At 50.4% G+C, this 23,271-nt stretch overlaps 1 protein-coding gene across 2 annotated transcripts in view; it reads right to left on the bottom strand.

The window, feature by feature from the left end:
* Positions 1 to 2,874: 2,874 nt before the first annotated feature.
* OPTN (optineurin) overlaps positions 2,875 to 23,271 on the bottom strand; it is a 198,742-nt gene continuing 178,345 nt past the window's right edge. For both annotated transcript variants that reach the window (XM_069627795.1, XM_069627794.1), the window contains exon 14: positions 2,875 to 3,678. In XM_069627795.1, the coding sequence (XP_069483896.1) occupies positions 3,569 to 3,678 (110 nt within the window). In that variant the 3' untranslated portion in view covers positions 2,875 to 3,568. The remainder of the gene's footprint in view (positions 3,679 to 23,271) is intronic.

Here is a 23,271-nt window from a genome sequence, read left to right as displayed (position 1 = left end):
TGCTTCATAGCAGATGGTGCCGTATATGCTGCTATATTGGATGGCAAGGAAGTTCCTCACAGGAGCGGGAGTCCTTCTCCCTAAAATTGGAGTCTCGTCCAGTGAGGTCCCACTTACCCGGACCCCTATGGAGGGTCTTTTGGAGAGGGCTCACTTCACTAGCCTCAAAGGGGGAGGCACCCCTTGGGGAGAAGAGACGAGTACCCTTGATTCGGCGCAGTGGATAGACGTAATATCCCTCAGCCTTGATTTTCAATTCTATGTATTTCATGCCGCAGTCCATTGTTACGGGCCTATAGGCTGAGGCGATGCGTCGAAAGGTTCAGTACAATAATCATGGAGAGTCTATGCTGCATTAAATTGTTCTTATTGTTCTTACCGAGAAAGAGGTTTTTCATTTTTTTTTTTTGCTCTGTCTTCAAGCTTAGAGTTTTCATTCAGTGTGTTCTCTTCCTTATGGGTCCTGTTGGCACTCCTCTGGTTCTTGGTGCCTTCCTTTTAATCTTCTACCCTCACCTTGCTTCCATCCTCAGATTATCTGGATTTCTAAGCAATTCGGACGCTAGCTACGCCATTCTTAGCTAAACCTGTTCCCTACTTGGATGTTCTGCCCATAATTCCTGCCTTTGCTCGCTTATTTATTAACCCCTGACACATATGTGACTGTACTTTCTGTGGCGATTCCAATGGGTTTGGGAAGAGGTAATGATGTCCGGCCGGGTTGTTGTACCAGGCACCCGAGGACCTGCCTGAAAAGCAGCTCAGGAATCGTTCCCCTTCATGGGGCAGGGAGACTCAGGAGCCCGCCCCATATCACGCACGGGCCCCAAAATCCCCTGCCCCAGGGTCGCACTCCCATTGGGAGTCCACACAACCGTGCAGGGGTCCTAATTATTCTAACAATTGTAAAAGTCCAATTGAATTTACCATAGCGCTGGAGTAATGGTGGCATTTCCTGAAGCGATGAGATTAAGTTATAAATACACAGCTGTAATGAGCAGAGCAACTGCAAGCAATCTGGACTCATGGCCAGGGGAGAAAAAAACTACAAGGACCAGAATACAGCATTCTGGCAATATGAAAACTCCAAACACATCCTGGGACGACACTCCAATTGATCAGAATGGTTTTAGGATTCTAGCAGAGTGCAGAAGCATAGGGTGCTAAGATAGGGCCCTCAGCAGTTTCTAGGAGTCAGATGGACTGGCCGCATGTGGTGGTGTTGGATATATGATATGATATTTTATTTGTATTGCGCTCATACACAAGAGTTTCAGAGCGCGACAAGGCAAGGGAGGGGAACAGGGGAGAACACAACAACATCTTACTAGGCCCCATGACATTGAGAATGCGCAAGTGCGTGGTAAAGGGGAAAAGTGCATGGAAGGGGGAAGTGAAGAGTGCGGAGCAGTGGAGAACAGATAAATAATAATAAATAGATAAGAGTCAATAAACAGTGATAGTGCAGCCAGCAAGTGGCAAGGGCTATGTTTACGGCAGCAGACTGGGTAAGTCTGATCAGTGCAGAAAAAGAAGAAAATGGGGGTTAGGGGCTGAGCAATGGGTGGGCAGGAGGCAGTGCAGGAGGGTGGCAGGGTGAGCAGGTACATGGGCCCAGGGGCAGAGGGTGGCCAAGTGCACAGTGCCAAGAAAGAGCAGATCAGCAGGGCAGAGGGGGAGCGAAGGAAGAAGCAAAGAGGAAGGTCTTGAGGTGCTTCCGGAACTGGAGTTGGTTCTCCTCAAGTTTTAGAGCGGCAGGGCGGCTATTTTAGAGGGAGACCCTCGTTTCTTTGAAAAACAACTGACCCTGAGGGAGTTGGAGGTAGAGGAGCGAAGAGCTCGAGAGGGGAGGTATTTGCGGAGGGATAGCTGAAGGTATTTTGGACCCAGGCCCCACAAAGCCTTGTGGACAATGCAGAGGGTTTTGAATTTAATCCTTGTATCCACTGGGAGCTAATGGAGATATTTCAGAGCTGGAGAGATACGATCCCAGGGCCTGAGGCCAAGGAAAAGTCTCGCAGTCATGTTCTGGATCAGTTGCAGAGGGCAGAGAGTAGAGGCGGGTAGATTTAGAAGGAGGCTGTTACAATAGTCCAACCTAGAGAGAACCGGAGCTTGAGATACCATGAGCTTCTGGGGGAAGGAGAGGAAAGGCAGAGTACCTCTGAGGCGGTGCAGTAGGAAAGTTGACTTTTTAGAGACCTCAGAGATGTGGGCGTAGAAGGAAAGGGTGGAGTCAAAGATGACCCTGAGGTTCTTAGCCTCACAGGTGGGGGTAGGAGGAGGGCCATGGGAGGCCGGCCAGAGAGTGAGGGGAAAGGATGATGGTGTGCCGATGAGGAGGATCTCAGTCTTGCTGGCATTCAGATAAAGATTGTTGGCGGCACACCAATCTTAAATGGCAGTTAGGCAATCAGAGATGAGAGAGGGAGAGGAGGTGGCAGAGGGCAGCCTGAAAATGAGTTGAGTGTTGTCAGCGTAGCACTGGAAATTTGAGCAGAAAATGGCAGTGCAGTGGGCAAGAGTTGCCAGGTATTGGTTGAAAAGCCAGGGCGAGAGTTTAGACCCCTAGGGAATACCACAGGTAGAGAGGAATATAGATGAAAGGAAGGACCCAAGTTAGACCTGGGATTAAAATAGCACAAAGAAAATTATGTAATGCAGAGGCGCATTCACAGCAATAATAAGGACAAAGTAATTGCAAAGAGTAAAAGGAAACAAAGTTACTGTAGCAAATCCTATGAGTTCTACAGATCTGAAAATTACACTCGACACCCGGCTCAAAAAGGCAACATGAAGCAAAGGGAGCAGTAATGGTAGAAAGCGGGTACCTTCAAGTTATATTAAAAATAAATACTACTGGTACACACCATGTTTTGTTTTTTCTTTATTTTGTTGAGCACTACACTCAGTAGTGCACAAAGTTTAACAGTGCAAGGGTCTAATTTGACTAAACACAGCATATTGGAGAGGAACAAGAATAAACCGCGAGGGCGGCCGCAGCATATGGAGGAGGGGAGTGAGGACCCCCTGAAGCATCGAATGGACATTCAGAACTGCGTGCGGGGCAGGAAGGACTGGTTTCATTTGTGCTGTTTCTAGCTTCTGCAACTGAAGTCTACTTGCAATGAAGGATGCGCAGGTTCTTTGCATGCAGCTTAATGCCGCAGCGGTATGTGGAGAGGAAGAACAGCCTGGCGGACAGTAGTCTACGCAGATAAGCATGAAATACACTAAAATCATGAACACAACTTAACTCAGGAGGTAGACAAGTTTCAAATGGGAACATTATAAAAGAAATAAAAACTTTATTTGGTCAATTATTAAAGATTGAAAAAAGACTGATCAGCTTATATAACAATTTGCAGACCTAATGTGTGATTCTATTCGATGACAGCAATGATTGATGGCTACCATTTTAGGGGTGTGACCCGATGAGGCTTTTTTTAATGCCCTTGTCAATAAGACCCACTCAGTTAGTGCTCATTTTAAAATAACACATTTATCTCCCAACCCAAAAGGAAAGATTCAAATATTTGCGATCGAAGAGATTTTGCTTCGGCTGCGGCTATGTGATGCAGTCCATGACGTGGATCTGTAGCGTGTCCATGTCAGGCAGGATCATTTCACACTTGGGGCACGCGTGCATCGGGATACTGTTGGGCTGATCGTCCATTCCTGTGCAATAAACGCAAGAAGTTAGTAGTCAACTGTGAACAAACATCCGCCTTGAACTTGGCAAACTTAGAAGACCCCTAAAACTTAAACCGCAAGTAGTAGTAACGATTTACTAACAAAATAATGTACCTTTAAGAATGTTATTTGGATTCCATGTGATCATGTCCCCTGAGAAAAAGTAGCTAGGTAGGCAGCCTTTTTCCCTGTACCCCTAAAAGCCTTCCCCCCCACATATTATAGGATGGGTGTAAATGACTTTTCTAATTCCAGTCCTAGAATATTTGGGCAAAGTGCTTCATTTTCCTGTGAGTGCAGATCGGGGGAAATGTCGCCCCCTGGTGACCTTTTGCCAGGTGACTTTATCACTGGGTACCTGTTATTTGTGATAAATACCGTTTTCCTCCCACAGATTCCCCCATGTATGAAACGGCCCCAGGTGGCGTATGTGCAACTCTGTGCTTGGTTGCATCCCGGGCAGAACCTTTGTACATATGATCTGCATGAGCCCTCACACGTCAACCCCAGTCTCCCCAAGAGGCTGATCTAAATGCTTGAACAGATGTAAAAGGATGAACGAGGCAAGACACGAGCAAAGACCAGAGAGAACTATTAACATCGAGGTTGGTATGAGTCTTACGGGGAACCTGTGGGAGGAGAAGTGCGTCCATAAGAAAGACATTATTCAAGGTAAGTCATTTGTTCTTCAAGTGGACACTTTGCGCCTACAAATTCCTTATCTTTGAAAAGCCTCCCGAGCAGTACCAAATGCCGTTATCTCGCACCTCTCCAGATGTCCATAGAGAAACATTGGGGCGGGCAACCCATTGTACTCTAAACATGCCTTAGGACATTCGTCCTTGGGGTAACCCTTCAAGGAAACCTTGATTTCCTTGACTTGTGAAACCTACCCTTTACTGACCTGCAAAACCAAGAAGAGATCCTGTTGCACTCTGCCTCTCTGTTTTCCTGCCTTTTCTGTCCAACCTCTATGAACATTGTAAGACTCTCATAAGATAGGATATAAAACAGGTGGGGACACAGTTACTAAAAGTCATAAGAGTTTGGAAATGTTTCAGATGGTTTTACTATGCGATTTGTTACTGAAAAAGATATTCTACTGTGACTACAACTGTGGGTTATGTATTAGCCAAGGAATACTCCAGGTATTCTTCTATTGTGTTCTAGTACTTACTTGACTTGAAAGCTACAACAGTGTGCCTTTGTGAATATATTAAATAACTTTTTTTTTTATATAACTTAATTGTACCAATGTTTTTATGCACTAGGTGTATGCTCTGGGTTCTTTGTACCTAACTACAGCCCTCCTCCCCTCTTTAGAAAAAGTCTGGCTAATTGTAATTCTACCAAACCCATGTGTGGTTCAGGCTAAACTGGTTCACCCAGGGCAGGCTTCCCTAAGGGAATGGGCCAAAAAGACAGAGATTAAAAGACTGAATGGGACATTTGGACACATTTTGGCTGTTCGAAAATACTTAGCGGCCGCAAAGTTCGACCATATCCCCCATTCGGTGGTGGGGGCTGCAGGGGTGTCCCCCACGCCCTTGCTCAATATACTGTGAGTGAGGGTTGCAAGGGTGGCCCCCACAGCTGGTCCGGAAAAAAAAGGAAAAGGAAAGGACCCTGCAGCACCGGTTCTCATATCACATAAGTGAAAGGAAACCGGCGTCGCAGGGACAAAGCAACTCGGCAGCAAGGTTAGTGGAGGTGTGGGTGGGGCCGGGAGCCCAGTCGCAAATGTTCAGGGGAGAAAAGAACAAAGGTTATTTCAGAAAAATGATCTTCAGTCTTTTCTCCTTCAAACATTTCCATCTCGGGCTTTCAACCCCGATCCTTCCTAAGTGCTGTCTCAAGTAATTTCATAAAAAAACAAAAACATGGGCCGTAACAGGGATGGAGAAAAATCAATTATTACTCACTGTAGTGAGTAGAATACTCCTAGGCATAGACCCTACCGTCCTGTATGGGCGTCTCACGTACGGGGACAATACCGGAACCTTTTGGCAGTGAAAAACTTGAGCTTCCCATTTATATTAAGATAATGTGTGGAGTGGGTGTGATCATGCCTACTAGCCCCGCCCACTGGTGCCTCTCCTCAGTCTTTAAAATCTGCAAGGAGCTGGCCAATCCTACTTCAGTCTCCACCTCTCCTGTTCCCTTCCAGGCCCTCTGCACAGCCTTGGCTACTCACTACCCCACTAAAGCTCAGGACATCCTTTCCTCCTCTCTCCCTCTACTTCTACCTCTCCCAGGAACCCTCTGGCCTTCTCGCCTTCTCTCCCTCTCCTACTCCTCTGTGACAATAGCAGCCAAGGCTTTTAGGCATTCCATCCATGAATGTTTCATCCAAACAAGTGCTCCGCTGCTCTTCCAGAACTATTAAGGACCACATTTCCACCCTCGATCTAGCCTTGGCCTATTTCTGTCATCATTCTTTCGCCACTGGATCCTTTCCCCTCCCCTGTGCACCACCTCCAAAAAAAGCATTACGCTGATCCTACCTGTCCGGCAAACTATTGCCCAGTTTCTATCACTCCTTTTCTGGGCAAACTCCTGGAAAAGCTGGCCATCTCCTAGCTTACTCTCCACACTGAATCTGTTTGTTACCTCCATGACCATCAATATGGCTTTAGAGCAACCAGATATACAGAAACTGCTCTTCTGAACACCCCATAAGATCTGCTCTCTAATCTGGATTCCAGCTCCCCTCTGTGCTCATCCTCCTTGACCTTTCCTCTGCGTTTGATACAGTCAATCACTCCACCCTGATCAATTGACTCAGTGAGAACCTCTGCATCACAGATCAGGACCTGGCGTGGGTGACGACCTTCCTCCATGACTGACCCTCCCAGGTCCAACTTGGGTCCTTTCTCTCCTCCACTTCTCTTTCCACTTGTGTTGTCCCTCAGGGCGCTATCCTCTCACCCTGGCTCCTCAGGCCTACCTGATCTCCACCTTTCAGTGTAATGTAGAAGACACTGAGCTATCTTTCAGGCTCCCCTCAGCCGCCTCGTCTTCCTTGCTCATTCATGACTGTCTATCCGCGATTCAGCATCGGTGCGCCTCCAATGATCTCTGCCTCAATGCCAGTAAGATTGAGATCCTCCTCATTGGGACCCCTGCTCCCATCCTCCCTCTCTCACCCGGACCATCCTACATAGGACCTCTACCCTCGCCTTCCTGTCAGGTAAAATTTGGTGTCATCTTAGACCCCACTCTCTCCTCACATCACAGACCTTGCCAAAAGGCCCACTTCCAGATGCACCTTCTCAGAGGTATTCTACATTTTCTCACCTTTCCCCAGAAGCTCACTGTCTCCAGAGCCCTGGTTCTCGCCAGGCTGGATTACGGCAACAGCCTCTTTCTCAATCTGCCTAACTACTCTTCGCCACCTGCAATTTATCCAGAACAGGACTGCAAGACTTATCCTTTGCCTAAGGCCCAGGGACCACATCTCCCCAGCACTGAAATCGCTTCACTGGCTCCGGGTGGCTGCAAGGATCAAGTTCAAGACCCCCTGCATTGTCCACAAGGCCTTCTCGGGTCAGGGCCCTCACTATATCTAACTTTCTATGCCTAAATACCTTCTTTCTAGAGCCCTTCGTTCCGCTATCTCCAACTCTCTGAGGGTCAGGCGCTTCGCCAAGCAGAGAGTGGCGGGTAGATCCCCTCTCTTCTGTAGGTGCCTACCTCTTAAACGGCGTCCCCACCCCTCTCAGACTCGGGCCTGACCACCTGATGTTTCCGGAAGTAGCTCAAGACCGTCCTTTTCTCCTCTGCCTTCTGTCTCTTGCTTCCCTGCTAACCTACCTGTCTGCTATGTTGACTGGTGGCTTGGTACCCTCAGAGTCTCACTGGGTACTGGGCTTCCCTTTGACCTGTCCTCCTTGCACTGTTTACTGGCCTTCCGCGCACTTTGGGGCTGCCCGCCACCTCCTTGCACTTCCAGTGCCAAGTTGCCCTGGCTGCACTTATTCACAGCTATGCTGCCCTGATTGCACTTCTCCCTGCCCATTTCCATGCACTTTTCTCCTCCCCCTTGCCCCTGCACTTCTCGTCATACTTGCACAATCTGAATGCCACAAGGTCTTAGTAAGATTGTTTGTCTTACCTCTGCCCCCACCCTAGTCATGGTCAAGCCTAGAAACACTTGTGTACAGGTGCGTTATAAATATTGTATCATATCCTATCCCTTTTACTCGTCAGACGCTATTACACCTGGTCTTATACAGTAAGTGTATGGTCCAAATTGAGGGCGATGGAAGGTGGTCAAACTGCTGTCTATATTTATTGTGTATGATGTAGTGCCCATATGCTGCACATATCCCAACCTATTTCCAAACTTGCGACATTGTTGTCATCAAAGTGCTGGTTATGCAACTTTTGATATTTTGCGGTAAATTGCAGGGTTCCCATTGGAAGGCCTGTTAGGCAAAGTTTGTATGCAGTACCCTCTGGGACCACTACACACAACTAGGACTAAAGGTGTAAGCAAAACCAACCGTTGGTATAAGTCTGTACCACACAGTATTTGGTAGCGCGCTGAGCAGCCAGGCTAATCTCAAGAGGGAATGTGAACTTGTTAAGGGTGTTACACAAAGGTCTAGAATGACAAGCATTCAGATAGACACTTATACTCCAGGTTTCTTGGTAAAACACTTCTTAGTTTATTAAACAATCATTTATAAAGCACTCACTAAATAGGGCAACCAATATCACACACAATTATACTACAATACTGAATACTAAGCAGTTAAGCTCCCTTGAAGTAGGAGCAAAATAGCGTTGAAGTAAGAGCGAAAAGGCATAAGTTAATAAAACGAATATTACAGTTACTCTAAAACAGTGCAAATAGTTTGAGTTCCCCAGAGGAGTTGATTCAATGCAATAGGTAGGCCAAAGTCAATGGGCTAGTATCTTGTACGGGTAAAAACGGTTCTGGTATCTAAACGGAAATGTCTTTGCCACGGTTCTCAGTAGTAGTTCACGGAAGAAAGGTTTGTATGTCGGCTCACAAGCTGACTAGGCCTGCAAGTTGCCAAAGTTCCACAAAATTTCGCAGTGAGAGGTAAGTTCTCCCGGTTGAGTTTTCACAGTACCTTTATATTGAAAAAAAAACCGCAGCTGAAGACTCTGTTGCTCAGGAACTGAGCCTCAGTCATGGGGACAAGAGGGAGGACGTTGGGGGACTCCTGCACTGCACAGGGATGGATCACAAAGTTGGCAAATCTTCAATTCCGGTTGCTGTTCTTCAAGCACACAAGCTGGTGTCCTTCTCCCTGGTTAATCCTAATCAGCTCCAAGGATGATATCCAGGTGGCTTACGAATTGATTGGTCCTACCAACTCAAAGGAAGTAGTCGTCCTTGAAGGGGCTTCTCTGTGGAGGTGAACTTGGCGATACAGACTTGCATCAGGGCTCCACCGGGCAAACCAACGGTCCAGTAGTTGCAGCAGCCGTCCTCTTCCAGCTCGTCTTCGGTTCTTTCGTTCCAGTGGTTGACTCTGCGTTCCAAGCCAAGAGACTCACCTTTTAAACGGTTTTGTCCCATTCATTCCAGCCTAGCTGCCACTCACCCAGCAGGGTGGCTGTCCTTGCGGGACAGTCAGCCAGTCAATCACGCCAGAGAGCATTTGGGTCTCCTAGGACACTAAGCACAGGGAGTTTTGGGCACCTCCCTCACTTCCTGCCCACCCCAGACACTCAGGCGCCAGAGGCGGTCTTCAGTCCTGAAGCCCGCCACAGGCATAGAACAAAGGGACCAAACCTGGTTTGACACGCAGAGACAAACTCTAGAAGGACCTTTCCAAAAAGAAATGGTGAAATAAGAAGACTGGGACCTGTTTAAACAAAGCGGGCTTAGGTGTCATCTAGAAAAACATGGCTCCTGCGATCTAACGCTACCGGTGGTCACGGTCGGGAAAAATCATGGTAGTTTGTTCTAAAACCACTGCCACCAGCCATTTCGAGATGAAAGGGTAGCATTTGACTGCTACATGAGTTTCTAGACACAGGGGATAATAGGTAACCCCTCCAGCACTCTATAGGAAGATAGTGTGTGCTGGGTCTAGGAATTTAAAAAGACTAGTAAAGTCAATTTAACTTTACATTCTCTGGGAAACAGTAGTTTATCCCAGAGAAGGTGTTTAAACCATGGGACAGCTTAAAAGGCTTCCCTGTGTCACTGCATTGAGGGTGCTGTGTAACACATGAAAAGATGATGCCTATGGAGTTGTCTAAAACACCATAATCAAAGAACACAAGAGTAAAACACACATCAAAATACATGAGAGAGTGGGGAAAAAAGACTCGCACTCTTTCCAGGTAAAAAAATCAAGTAATTAAAATCCAGCAAAGTTGCTGGGGGTCTCTAAGGTGAAGGGAATTGGCACATTTATGAGAATTCTCCCTAACAAGGCCTACACACAACCTTCTCTCCCCATCATCTCTCCTAATATGGTGAATACTCATAAGGTAACCCTAATTATGGCTACGCCATTACCTCAGATCAATACCATAATACCTACCAAGTTCCTACCTGCTCTCAAGCCTCATACAACCACACCTAACCAAGGAACCTTATCGAGCAGCCACTGCCCTATTGCACCGCTACAATGGATCCAGCTATATGCCACCAGGCCCACACCTTACCAACCATGTCCGGTAAACCTTAGAAGCTCCAGATTAGGGACCCGTCTAAAGAAAAGCCGGCTGCTGCCTGCTTCCCGTAGAACACACCCAAGTACAAAGAATATTTCCAATAATGCCGGAAAGGGACAGTCTTGACCATCTCAAAGACTGTAGCAACCTGTCTTCCCCTGCGAATAACCGTCTACTCGCAGACACAGCCATCACAGAGGCGCCACCAATTAAAGGAGCCCTCATGAACGTTAGATCACTTCAAGCACGCGTGCTAGACATTGCTGACCTCATCGTGGCCAACAACTTAGACTTCCTAGCAATCACAGACACTTGGTTACACTCGGCTGCAGGCCCCACGTTATCTCTGGCCATACCCGAAAATTACACGATCCTCCGAGCAGACAGAGAAGCGACCAGAGGGGATGGAGTAGCTTTCATTACCAAAAAACAGTTAGGTCTCAGAGAACTTACTACTCAGCGGTTCCCCTCAAGTGAACTTCTCTCTGTCAAATTACCTTTGTCAGTCGCTCGAACCATAATAATACACCTCTTGTATAGACTGCCAGGCCCAATATCTTCATTTGAGGAACACCTTACTCTACTCCTTACTTGTAATACTAAACCTGTCTCCCAAATTATGTTGTTGGGAGACCTAAACTTCGGCCTCAATGACACCAACGACGACAACGCAGCAGCCCAAGCTAATACTATCACGGAGCTAGGTTTCACTCACCGCATCACCAACCCGAGGTATAGCAAAGGGAGAACCTTGGACTGGCTCGCTGACTTAAATTGCAACACTAAGATTTGCTGGAATACACCTTGTGCCTGGTCGGACTACCACATTAACTCTTACTATCCAGGATAGCCGGCGCCCAAACTCTAACCATAGAGAAGCACCACCAGTACTTAGCAGAAATAATCACACCATCACAGTTGAGAAATTACTTCCCCTGCTTCAGCCTATCACTAACCAATCTAAGGTCACGAATATGGACCGTCTTCTATAGTGGAGTTGTATAATCACACCTTACTTCAGGCCCTAAACAAAGTTGGACCTTTACAAATGCGTAAAGCCAAGCCACCAGCTCACTTACCGTGTACTGCACTTCCCCCCCCCACCTCCCCCCTGCACTTTCTCCTTTTCCCCTTACCTCTGCACTTGCCCGATCTGAATGACACCTGGCCTAGTAGGATCGTTTGTCTGTCTTCCCCTTGTTTCCCTCCCTCCCTGCCTCGTCGCGCCTTGAAACACTTGTGTATAGGCGCGTTACAAATACCATATCATATCATATCTAAACAAGTGGTTCACCCCACGTATCTAAACGAGGAAAAGTTCTCAACTGTCTCTAACAACTACAAAGCAGTTATCCTACAAACTAAAAGTGACACCTATAATGACAGAATCACAAACGCCAATTCTGGATCCAAAGAGTTATTCACTATCCTTAGAGAATTAGAATCACCATCACAACCGACAAAATCTTGCACTAAAGACACAATCTGGTGTCCAAATATACAAAAAGCCTTACTTGATAAAATCTCTCTCCTACAAACTAAAATAGAATCAAAAAAGCTTAGCTTGCCAACCGGCACAAAATTGCCCTGACCCACCCACCAAACCGTGCTGTCCGTTTGAGTTTGCCCCTATCACTATAAGGGAAGGAGAAAGTATCATAACTAGCCTTAAACCATCCAGATGTCAAGGGGATATCTGCCCCGCGACAGTCATCAAAGAAGGTGTGTAGGAGCTTGCAGCATTTATCGCCTCACTAATGAATGCCTCCTTTGAAACGTGTATGGTACCTACTAACTTAAAAGATGCCTGGGTCATGCTGCTACTTAAAAAAACAAACCTTGACCCCAACATCCCTACTAACTATGGCCCCATAACCACAGTACCCTTTCTATTGAACATTCTAGACAGAGGGCTTACCTTCAAATACAAAGCTACCTAGAATCTACCTCTTGGGCCTTCGTCAATCAGGGTTCAGACCAGGACATGGCACTGAATCCGCCCTCATTTACTTAAAAATCCAAATGGATGAATGAAAAGACAAAGGCAATCTGGCCCTCCTCCTACTGCTTGACCTATCAGCGGCCTTTGATTTAGTCAACCATAAAGTCCTCACCAAACATCTGACCTCAGCAGTCTCGTTCTCTACTAATGCTGCTGCCTGGATACAGTCTTTCCTCACAAATAGGACTATGAGGGTATTTGCCCCGAGTGCCTCAGCTGAACCTTCCCCAATCTGCTGTGGAGTACCGCAGGGGTCCTGTGTCTCCCCTGCATTATACTATATCTTAACTAAGATACTATTCGACCATCTAGACGATTTGGGTGTCACCTACACCAACTATGCGGATGACACTCAAATCCTCATCACCATTACAGGCTTCTGTGACAGAGACACTAAACTCCTCAACAAAATGTAGTCCAAGATTCAGGCATGGATGGCCATCCATGGCATCTGTCTGAATGACGACAAGACAGTTACTCCTCATCGGATGTCAGACCCTTCTAAATAAACTAGACAACCAATACAAAGCTTTCAATATTGACGGCAACAACATCAAAGTCTCGAACGAAATCAAAACCCTAGGCATATATCTTGATTCCGTGCTCTCACTCACTAGACAAGTTAATGCAACGGCATCCACAACAGCCTACACTTCCAAACTGATCAATGCTGCAGACCCTTCCTGTCATCCGATAGTTGCATTACCCTGGCTGGAGCACTTATATTATCGAAACTCGACTATTGCAATGCCTTATACCTAGGCACAAATAAACGCAATAAGAAAAAACTACAAGTGTTACAAAATAATGCGCCTAGAGCAGCACTAAACATCCCGAGAGCCACCCAGATCTCTGCAGCTAGGCGCAACGGCCACTGGCTCCCAGTGCAGGACAGAATTGCATTCAAAACACTAGCCATTACACTCAAATGTCTCTCCAATTCTCCAGCATGGGGTCTGGCATGGATTCACATGCTCATGAATATTCCCCGTCGTCAGGCTGGGAATCCTCTGTAAAGAAAAAACCAGTATCAGTTTCGTTTCTGATCTGTCTTTCGTAGTAATAACCAATCACTGGTCTCTGCGTCATACTGACCACAGCCAATGACTGCCCTCTACCTAAGCACCGCCTCTGGCAGCCATCTTCAGATTTTTACCGCACGTTCATGTGTTGGGATCCTCGTGCTTTTGCTCTCGAGCGTTAGTGCTATTTTTTCGCGCTTTTTCACAAAAAACTTCGATTCTTTCGGTCAAAAGAGCCTCAAGCTCCACCGATCCTACATCCGATCAACGGGGACCCGTGTCGGATTCGTCTGTGCCCCTCAAGGGTGAAGATTCGTCGAGCTACACTTCGGAGGAATCCAGAAGCTTCTCAGGCCCGGTCTCGGAGATGGCCCAGGAGAAGGGAAGCTCGACGCCCGGAAAGCTGTTCAGGGTTTGCCCTGGATGCCAGCTGCAGAACGTCTTTAAGGAGGACGAACACTCTTTCTGCCTTTACTGCCTTCATGAGGACAAAACGCACGTGGAGAAGGACTGTGCCTTTTGCGGCAACATGTCGGAACGGACCATGAAGGACCGTCATCAACGTCTCGCCAACTGGCTGGAGGGTAAGAGCCCGTCTGGCGAGAAGAAGAGGAAATCCGAGCGGTCTTCTAAGACCTTTGAGGGCGCCCCGGCGACGGGGGTCCAACATAAGGCCAAGCACCGCGAGTCCGCTGGCACCGGGAGCGCCGAACGGTCGGGCTCTACGGGCGCCAGGCAGGGCGCACCCTCCCCGGCACCATCAACCACGAGCCAACGCTCTGGGTCGGGTAAGAGGAAGGCCGAGCACCCGGCGAAGCTCCTGGAGAGGCCCCGGTCGAGCTCTAAGGCAGAGGAGGAGCGTGGCAGTGCCCCCTCCCTCAAGGATAAGGCGGTGAGCGCACCTAAGGTGGTGAAGGCCTTGATCCATCCGACCAAGCCCTCTATCGAAACGGTCGCGGCGGCCCTGGCCCAGCCTGTGGAGGCTGCGCCAGTGGTGGCGACCTCAGGGCCTAGAATCTCCCTGCCTCCTCGGAGGGAGTCTTCTTTTGTGCCCATCGATAAGACCCCCGTAAAACCCTCCGTGGGGAAGAAGAAGAAGGGGGGGCAGGGAGTCGTCGTAGATTCGGCCTCAACCTCAGAAGAGGAGCTGATCGAGGTCTTAAGCCACGGCCTAGGCGTGGAACAAGACCAGCCCGTCGGAATGGGCCCCGACGCAGGTGACGACGACGACATCGTCGAGGATACCGACGGGGCCCCTGCTCGCCCGTCGGATTCCCCTCTGCCAGCGCCGCGAGACAACTCGGCGGCCATTTTGTTGGCCATACAGTCCTTATGCACTGAGATAAGGACGAGGCTACCGTTACCGACGGAGGAACCTCTCCCGTCGGGGGATCCAGAACCGGGACCTTCTGGTGTTCCCCCTACCAAGAAAAGAAGGATCCATCCTCCACCTCCTTTTCAACCGTCGCGCCCCGTCCAGCCCTCCTCCCCATCCACCCGAGGGGATGATACGGGGACGGACACGGCGGCGACGGGTACGGACGACGAGGCATACGATGAGGATTTTCCGTCGTCGCCTCCCACCAGGGCTTCTCCGCCCGACGAGATCGGATCTTTCCACTCCATGATCTCCAGGGCTTCCGAGCTTTTCCAACTCTGCCCTGAGGAGAAGAAAAAGGAAGGCTTCCTTTATCAGCGGCGCGAGGCCAAGAGGAAGACGGTCCTCGCAGTGCCTCTGTTGGACGACATTTGGGATGAGGGCCTTTCCCTCCTCAAGAACCCTTCCACGACGCCAGCTAGAAGAGACCGGTACGAGAAGAAGTACCGGGTCCCGGACACGGCCCCCCTGTGCCTCCGGGCGCAGCCTACCCCGGACTCCGTCGTCTCCGCGGCAGCCAGGAAGAAAGCGGGGGGGGGTGCGGCCTCCACATCGACTTCCCCGCCGGACGGCGAGGGAAAGAAGTTGGATACTATGGGACGTAGAGTCATCTCGTCGGCAGCGACGACGATTAAAGCGGCCAACGCCTTGGCTATCGTGGCCCGCTACGACAGGGAGCTCTGGTACAAGATGGCTCCCCTGCTGGATTTTCTGCCGGACGACAAGAGGGCGGAGGCCCTTGAGATCCTCCAGGAAGGTGAAGTGGCTTCGGACCACGCCATCACCGTGGCGACGGACATCGCCGACGCGGGGTTCCGCCAGCTGGGCAACGGCGTTTGCCTTCGACGTCGTGGATGGCTCAAACCTACGGACTTTCGGCAGGACGTCCAGGCCAGAGTCCTGGACATGCCCTTCGACGGGAACAACCTGTTTGGGAAGACGGTTGACGATTCCCTCCAGGCCATCAAGGCGGATACTGAGACGGCCCGGGCCCTTGGAGTCCTGCAGCAACGACGGACGCCCTTTCGGAGCGGCGGAGGCAAGGGCGCCTCCAAAGGTTCCGGCGGCGGTTTCTCTTCCTACCGTCAAGCGGCCCGCTCGTCGTCGCAAGAGGCCTACAGAGGACGAGGCAAGTCTAGCGGACCCCGCCGTCGTCGCCAAGGAGGTCAAGGCGGCAAGGCCGCGTCCAAGCAGGATTGAACCGGCCGTGGGGTCGGGCCCCCACCGAAGCACCCCGGTGGGAGGCCGGCTGGCGGGCTTCGTCAGCGTGTGGGAGTCCATCTCCACCGACCGTTGGGTGCTGGACGCCCTGGCCCGGGGCCACGCGCTCGAGTTTCAAAGAAGGTGCCCGCGCGTCCCCCCCGTGGCCAGGAAAGAACTTCACGTCCCTCAACTTCTCCTGGAGGTAAAGGCGATGCTCAGAAAGGGCGCCATCGAACTCGTCCCAAAGAGGCTTCGGGGCTCCGGAGTCTACTCGCGTTACTTCCTCGTGAAGAAGAAGACGGGAGGATGGCGCCCCATCCTAGACCTGCGACGGCTGAACAAGTTCATCAAGGCGCAGAAGTTCCGGATGGTCACCCTCCAGCACGTCCTGGGTCAACTGGAGGAAGGAGACTTCCTATCGTCGTTGGATTTGGAGGATGCCTACTTCCACATTCCCATCCTAAAGGGGCACCGAAAATTCCTCAGGTTCGTGGTCCAAGGGCGTCATTACCAGTTCAAAGCCCTTCCCTTCGGTCTACGGTCGGCACCCAGGGTATTCACCAAGTGCCTCGCACCGGTGGCGGCGCAGCTGCGCCGCGGGGGGATTCACGTCTACCCCTACCTGGACGACTGGCTCATCCGCGCCAAGACGAGGGAGCTCGCCGTGGTCCACACGGCAAGGACCGTCCAACTCCTCACGGACCTGGGATTCTCCGTGAACTACGCCAAATCCCACCTGGTGCCCGCGCAAGTCGCACTGTTTCTGGGGGCGAGGCTCGACACAGTGTCCCTTCTGGCCTCCCCGTCGGAGGAGAGGACCAGGACCATCTTGGGCAAGGTGCAACGGATGTTGGTGGCCGACGCGGCCAAAGTGAGGTCCATCAAGTCCCTCCTCGGGATGATGTCTTCCTGCATCTACCTCGTTCCCATGTGCAGGCTCCGGATGCGCCCGTTGCAAGAATTCCTGGATGCGCGCTGGATCCAGACGACGGGCAGCTTCGAGGAAAGGATCAAGCTCGACGAGAGTTTCCGACGAGCGATACGGTGGTGGGGCACCCGCGCGCATCTGACGGCGGGCATGGACATCCAGACCCCAGCCCACCAGGAGACTGTGACCACGGATGCCTCCCTGGAAGGGTGGGGAGCGCACACCGAAAATCTGCACGCAAGGGGACTCTGGCTCCCGACGGAGAAGTCCCTGCATATCAACGTCCTGGAGCTCCGTGCAGTGTTTTGGGCCCTCAGGTCCTTCCTTCCGTCCCTCAAGGGCAAGGTGGTGAGGATCTTCACCGACAACACCACCACCATGTTTTACATCAGGAAACAGGGCGGAACCAGGTCCCCAGCGCTGTCCAAGGAGGCGCAGGACCTGTGGCATTGGGCCGTCGCCCAAGGGATTTTTCTGGTGCCGTTTCATCTGGCAGGGATAAAAAACACCATCGCCGACTCACTCAGCAGGGAGCTGCGCTCGTGCCACGAGTGGGAACTACGGCAGGATCTGGTGGATCGCCTCTTCCGACGGTGGGGCACACCCCAGATCGACCTGTTCGCGACGGCGACGAACACCAAGTGCCGGAGGTTCGCCAGCAGGTTTCCCCAGACGAGGAGCATGGGCGATGCTTTCTCGTTCCCCTGGGAGGGCCTGTTCCTCTACGCGTTCCCTCCCTTGCCTCTGCTAATCCGGCTCGTCAACCAGCTCAAGAGGTCACGGTGCAGGATGATCCTCGTCGCACCTGCGTGGCCGAGGCAGATATGGTTCCCGGACCTTCTGGACTTGTCAGCGTCCCCGCCGATCAAGCTGCCGGCGGACGCGGATCTACTCTCCAGGGAAGGAGGCGCCATCCTCCACCACGACCCGGAGTCGCTGAACTTGCAGGCCTGGCTCCTGCAGCGCTAGAGTTTGGAGGATACGACATACCGGCCGATTGCAGAGAGGTTCTTGCAAAGGCCAGGGCGTCCTCGACTCTTAAATGCTACGGACACAAATGGAAGAGGTTCTCTGTCTGGTGCCACGCACAGAAGATTAACCCTCTACGGATTACGGCTCCCCAAGTACTGCCGTACCTGCTGACGCTGGCCAAAGCTGGTCTGGCACACGCGTCCATCAAGATTCATCTTGCTGCGATCTCCCGATACACCAGAACCACGGGGCGGACGTCCTTGTGGTCTCATCGTCTGGTGAAAGAGTTCATGAAGGGACTGTTCAGATCGTTCCCGCCGGTGAAGGCTCCGGCCCCGGCGTGGGAGCTCAACGTGGTGCTGACCAAGCTCATGGGACCTCCGTTCGAGCCTCTGCACTCGGCCCCGTTGAAGTTTCTATCGTGGAAAACAGCTTTTCTTGTGGCCATCACCTCCGCACGACGAGTGGGAGAGATCCAGGCCCTTTCCTGCAAGGCCCCGTACTTGACTTTCCACGACACGAGGGTAGTGCTCAGGACGCACCCCTCCTTCATGCCCAAGGTACCGTCGGACTTCCATCTCAACGAACCCTTGGTGTTACCTGTGTTCTTCCCGTCGCCTTCGTCGCCGGCTGAGAGGACTTTGCACTCGCTGGATGTAGCTAGAGCGCTGAAGTTCTACGTGGACCGCACGAAGGGTTTTCGGAAGACGTCACAACTCTTTGTGAACTTTGGACCTGTCAATCAGGGGAAGGCTCTCTCGAAGGCTTCCATCTCCAGATGGCTCTCCGGCTGTATCATGTGCTGTCACCGGTTGGCAAACCGACCGCTGCCTGGCCGTCCGAGAGCCCATTCCACCAGAGCGATCGCAGCTACCACGGCGTTCCTATCTGGTGTGCCCCTGCTGGACATATGCAGGGCTGCTACGTGGAGGTCGACGCACACCTTCACAAAATTCTACTGCGTCGACCGGGATTCCAGGGAGGAGTCCAGGGTCGGCCAAGCAGTGCTGCGCAACCTGTTCGCCTGAGGTGAGCCTGGTGAGGAGGTAAGATGCTTAATGTTGAGTTGATGTGATGCTTAATGTTGAGCCTTTGCCACCTCCCGTGGTTGTGCATGTGTGTACTGCTATGTATTCTTTATTCATGAGCATGTGAATCCATGCCAGACCCCATGCTGGAGAAGGAACAAGTTACTTACCTGTAACTGTTGTTCTCCAGCATGGGTCTGGCATGGATTCACATGCGAACCCTCCCGCCTACCCCTCTGCGGCTCTTCACTTGGTCATACTGCCACTTCACGTGCTTCCAAATCTGAAGATGGCTGCCAGAGGCGGTGCTTAGGTAGAGGGCAGTCATTGGCTGTGGTCAGTATGACGCAGAGACCAGTGATTGGTTATTACTACGAAAGACAGATCAGAAACGAAACTGATACTGGTTTTTTCTTTACCGAGGATTCCCAGCCTGACGACGGGGAATATTCATGAGCATGTGAATCCATGCCAGACCCATGCTGGAGAACAACAGTTACAGGTAAGTAACTTGTTCCTTCTGCTCCAAAATACTTGTCAGACAAATTCACCAGAAAGCAATCCAACAGGCCTAGCCAAGCTATTTACACACATTGCTTAAACATTCCTAGATTCAAGCTTCAAAAAGCAGGCGCAATAGTTTCCCAGTACTCGCGGCTACACTCTGGAACTCCCTGCCCACAGCACTAAGAGCAGAACCATCCTGGATTTTCAGAAAAAAGGTAAAAGCCTGGCTCTTTCATCAGGGTTGTTAAGGGGCCGGCTGATTCATTACGACAGATGTTTGTCTGCAAAGTTGCCTTATATGTAACACAAGGCTATTGTCGTGAATTCTTGAATTCTTTGTGTATGTAACCATATTGTACTCCTAAGCAATGCGCCCAGATACCTTTTGGGTTAGGTGCGCTTTATAAATAATTAAAATAAATAAAATAAATAAATGGAGTAAAGGGGACTATGGACTAGGAGTATTCTAGTCACTACAGTGAGTAACATTTCATTACTCCTATGTCCTGTCCCCTTTTCCTCCATCCTGTATGGATGATTCCAACGTAAACCTGGAAATTGGGCGGGGATCCTGTATGGTCAATTAGACGTACACAGGTTTTTAAATACAGGCTACCCAAAGGCTCCGTCTGATATGGAACTGGTATCTAATGAGTAGGGTTTGCAGAACGCTGATGGGCTAGCCCATGCAGCAGCTCTGCTGACGACATCCCAAGATGCATGTCTTTGACCGCGGTTGCCTTTGCCCTTACCACATGTGCATGAATCCCTTTAGGGATACCCTTCTTTTGTGCTTTGTACACTGCGACAATAGCTACCACCATCCACCTGGCTACTTAGGCCTTAGATGCTTGTTATCCTGGCATGGAGCCTCTGAATATAACAAATTAAGCTTCAGTTTTCCTGACTGCCCTTGTACGCGAGAGGTAGGACTTGAGAACCCTGCCAAGGTTTAGAGAGTGCACAGATTTTTCTGCCTCCAAGTGAGGATTTGGGAAAAACACAGGTAAACCTATCTCCTGGTTGATGTGGAATGCACAAGCTATCTTTGGCAAGAATTTGGGGTGTGTTCCGAGCACCTTACCTCTGTGGAATACCCTGAACGGTTCAGAAGCTGATGGTGCTTGGATCTCGCCAACGCTGCGAGCTGATGTGAGTGCTAATAACGACTGTCTTGAGAGTGACCCATTTAATGTCAACAGTGGCCATAGGTTCAACCGGTTCATGGACGAATGCCACCAACACACATTTAGGTCCCACATGGGCTGAGGCCTCTGCAAGGGCGGATAGAACCTCGACAGGCCGTTCAGATGGCTTTTGACCACGAGATTTGGTGCAGTGAAAAATAGGCCATTTCAATTCTTATATGCTCCAATCACTGCCAAGTTTGTGTGGCACATGTCCACCTGAACTCCTGAGTGCACGAGATGCGCCGGAAAAGACAAGACCACGTCCAGGGGACAAGAAAGCGGGTCAATTCCTTTATCTTTAACCCAAAATCAGAATCTCGTCCATTTGCTTTTATGCTGGGTCTGGTGGATTCCTTCCAAGCACTCTGAATAATGCGCAGATTAGTGTCCGAAAGATCCCAGTGGCGTAGTTTCATTTGATCAGGTGCCAGGCCACTAGGGCTGGTTCCTCTGGCTCTCGGTGAGTGACTGCTCAGTAGGAACCCCTGCCACTGTACTGGCAGCATACGAGGGCCCTGCAACGCTAGTGGCAACCGGTTGGAGTACCACACCAAGGAGGACACCGCATGGCTATTCACACCATCCTGCAGTTCACTGATGTTCTGAACCTGCAGAGTACCCTCTGCAGGAGCCGGGTCGGAGGGAATGCATAAGTGTGAAGACTGTCCCAGCTGGTTTGAACCACATCTCTTAGGGAGTTGTTCCCCTGCCCCTCCCACAATGCAAACATGTGCCATGTGGTGTTGTCCTTCTATGCGAAGATGTCTACTTGGAGGAGACCCCATTCGCTGAAGATCACCCTGAGGGGTTGCATCTGCAGCTCCCACTCGTAGGTATTCCTGCGTAACCTGTCTGCCTTGGTGTTGCTGTCTCACAGCAGCTGAGCCGCTCGGAGCAGTGTGCTGTGTGCCACTGCCCCTCCCACGATGCAAACATGTGCCATGTGGTGTTGTCCTTCTACGCGAAGATGTCTACTTGGAGGAGACCCCATTCGTTGAAGATCACCCTGAGGGGTTGCATCTGCAGCTCACACTCGTAGGTATTCCTGCTTAACCTGTCTGCCTTGGTGTTGCTGTCTCACAGCAGCTGAGCCGCTCGGAGCAGTGTGCTGTGTGCCACTGCCCCTCCCACGATGCAAACATGTGCCATGTGGTGTTGTCCTTCTATGCGAAGATGTCTACTTGGAGGAGACCCCATTCATTGAAGATCACCCTGAGGGGTTGCATCTGCAGCTCCCACTCGTGGGTATTCCTGCGTAACCTGTCTGCCTTGGTGTTGCTGTCTCACAGCAGCTGAGCCGCTAGGAGCAGTGTGCTGTGTCCCACTGCCCATTCCCTGATGTCCACCGCTATCACCCATAACAGCGCAGACCTGACGCCTCCCTGTTTGTTTATATACAACAAAGAGGTGGAGCTGTCTGTTTTTACCAGGACCTATTTGCCCTGTATCTAGGGAGGAATGCCTTCGGGGCTAGCCTGATGCCGGAGTTCCAACACATCGATGTGAAGCCCAGAGTCTGCTTTGCTTCACACCCCACGTATGAACATGCGCTCTAGTGTGGCTCCCCAACAGCTCCGGGAAGAATCTGTGGAAAATAGCAGCTGGTTGGGATTTATGACCAAGCAAGTGTGAAGGATCTAGTCAATGGAAGAGACTTTTTGTGCTACGTTGAATGGAACTTTTATTGAATAGAATGTTATAGAATCTGAACTTGAGGTATTCCTGAATTGATCCAGGGGGAGTTCAACCTTTGTCACAAGGAGTACTTTCTAAAACCTTTGATATTGAATTGATATTTTATTTTGTTGAACTGAAGACATCCAAACATTCCTTGTATAATTAAGTTGTGTGTATTAGTGTGAGGATCCTCTTTCTTTAGTTTTAGTTTGCTAGGTAGGGCTATTCATGTTAGGTTTAGGAAAGATAGACGTTTATCTCACCCCTTTTCATTTAATGAAAGTGTCAATTTTTGAGAAAACTATATCTTTGTGTCCGTCTCGCATTTCTGACCCCTCACACTGCCCAAAGAATTATGTACTGCCTTTTGAACGTCTGAAAGTCTCTAGTCTGTAGGGAAAACCTGGTGGGCTATGGTATCCCATTTGGCTCAGAGAAAGATAGTACTCTGTGTAGGAGATGGATACGATTTCCTCAGATTGAGGGAGAACCCCAAATGAGCTGTGCCCTCTCTGGGGAGCTGGCCAGTCGCCGAGGTAAGGATGAAGATGGAGACCCCCTCGTCCCGGAGGAGTGCTGCAATCGTGTTCATTGACTTCATGAATACACGTGGTGCTGAGTTCAGCCCAAATGGAAGCGCCTTGTATTGGAAATGGTGAGCATCATTGTAAATCGTAGGAATTTCCTGAGTGGCTATTAAATGGGGACGTTTAAGTATTCATCGTTCAGGAACAGGGAGCACATCCAATCTCCCTCGCAGAGATCCTCTGTAATATGGACTGGCGTCACCATCTTGAATCGCTCTATGGAGAGGAAAAGATTGCGAAAGGAAAGATCCAGCACTACCGGCAGGCAGCCGATTTCTTCTTGGAAATTGCAAATATCGTGGAATAAACCCCCCCCACCCCTGTTTGAGGTGGGCACAGGTTCCACTGCCTCGTCCTTGCACAGTTGCGCATTTCCCAGAGTAGTGCCAGAGAGCCGATCTGAATTAGCATTGGAGAATGT

Source organism: Ambystoma mexicanum, chromosome 12 (genome assembly GCF_040938575.1).
Source record: "Ambystoma mexicanum isolate Mex_15411 chromosome 12, UKY_AmexF1_1, whole genome shotgun sequence".
NCBI lineage: Eukaryota > Metazoa > Chordata > Amphibia > Caudata > Ambystomatidae > Ambystoma > Ambystoma mexicanum.
This window is presented reverse-complemented; position numbering and strand designations above follow the sequence as displayed.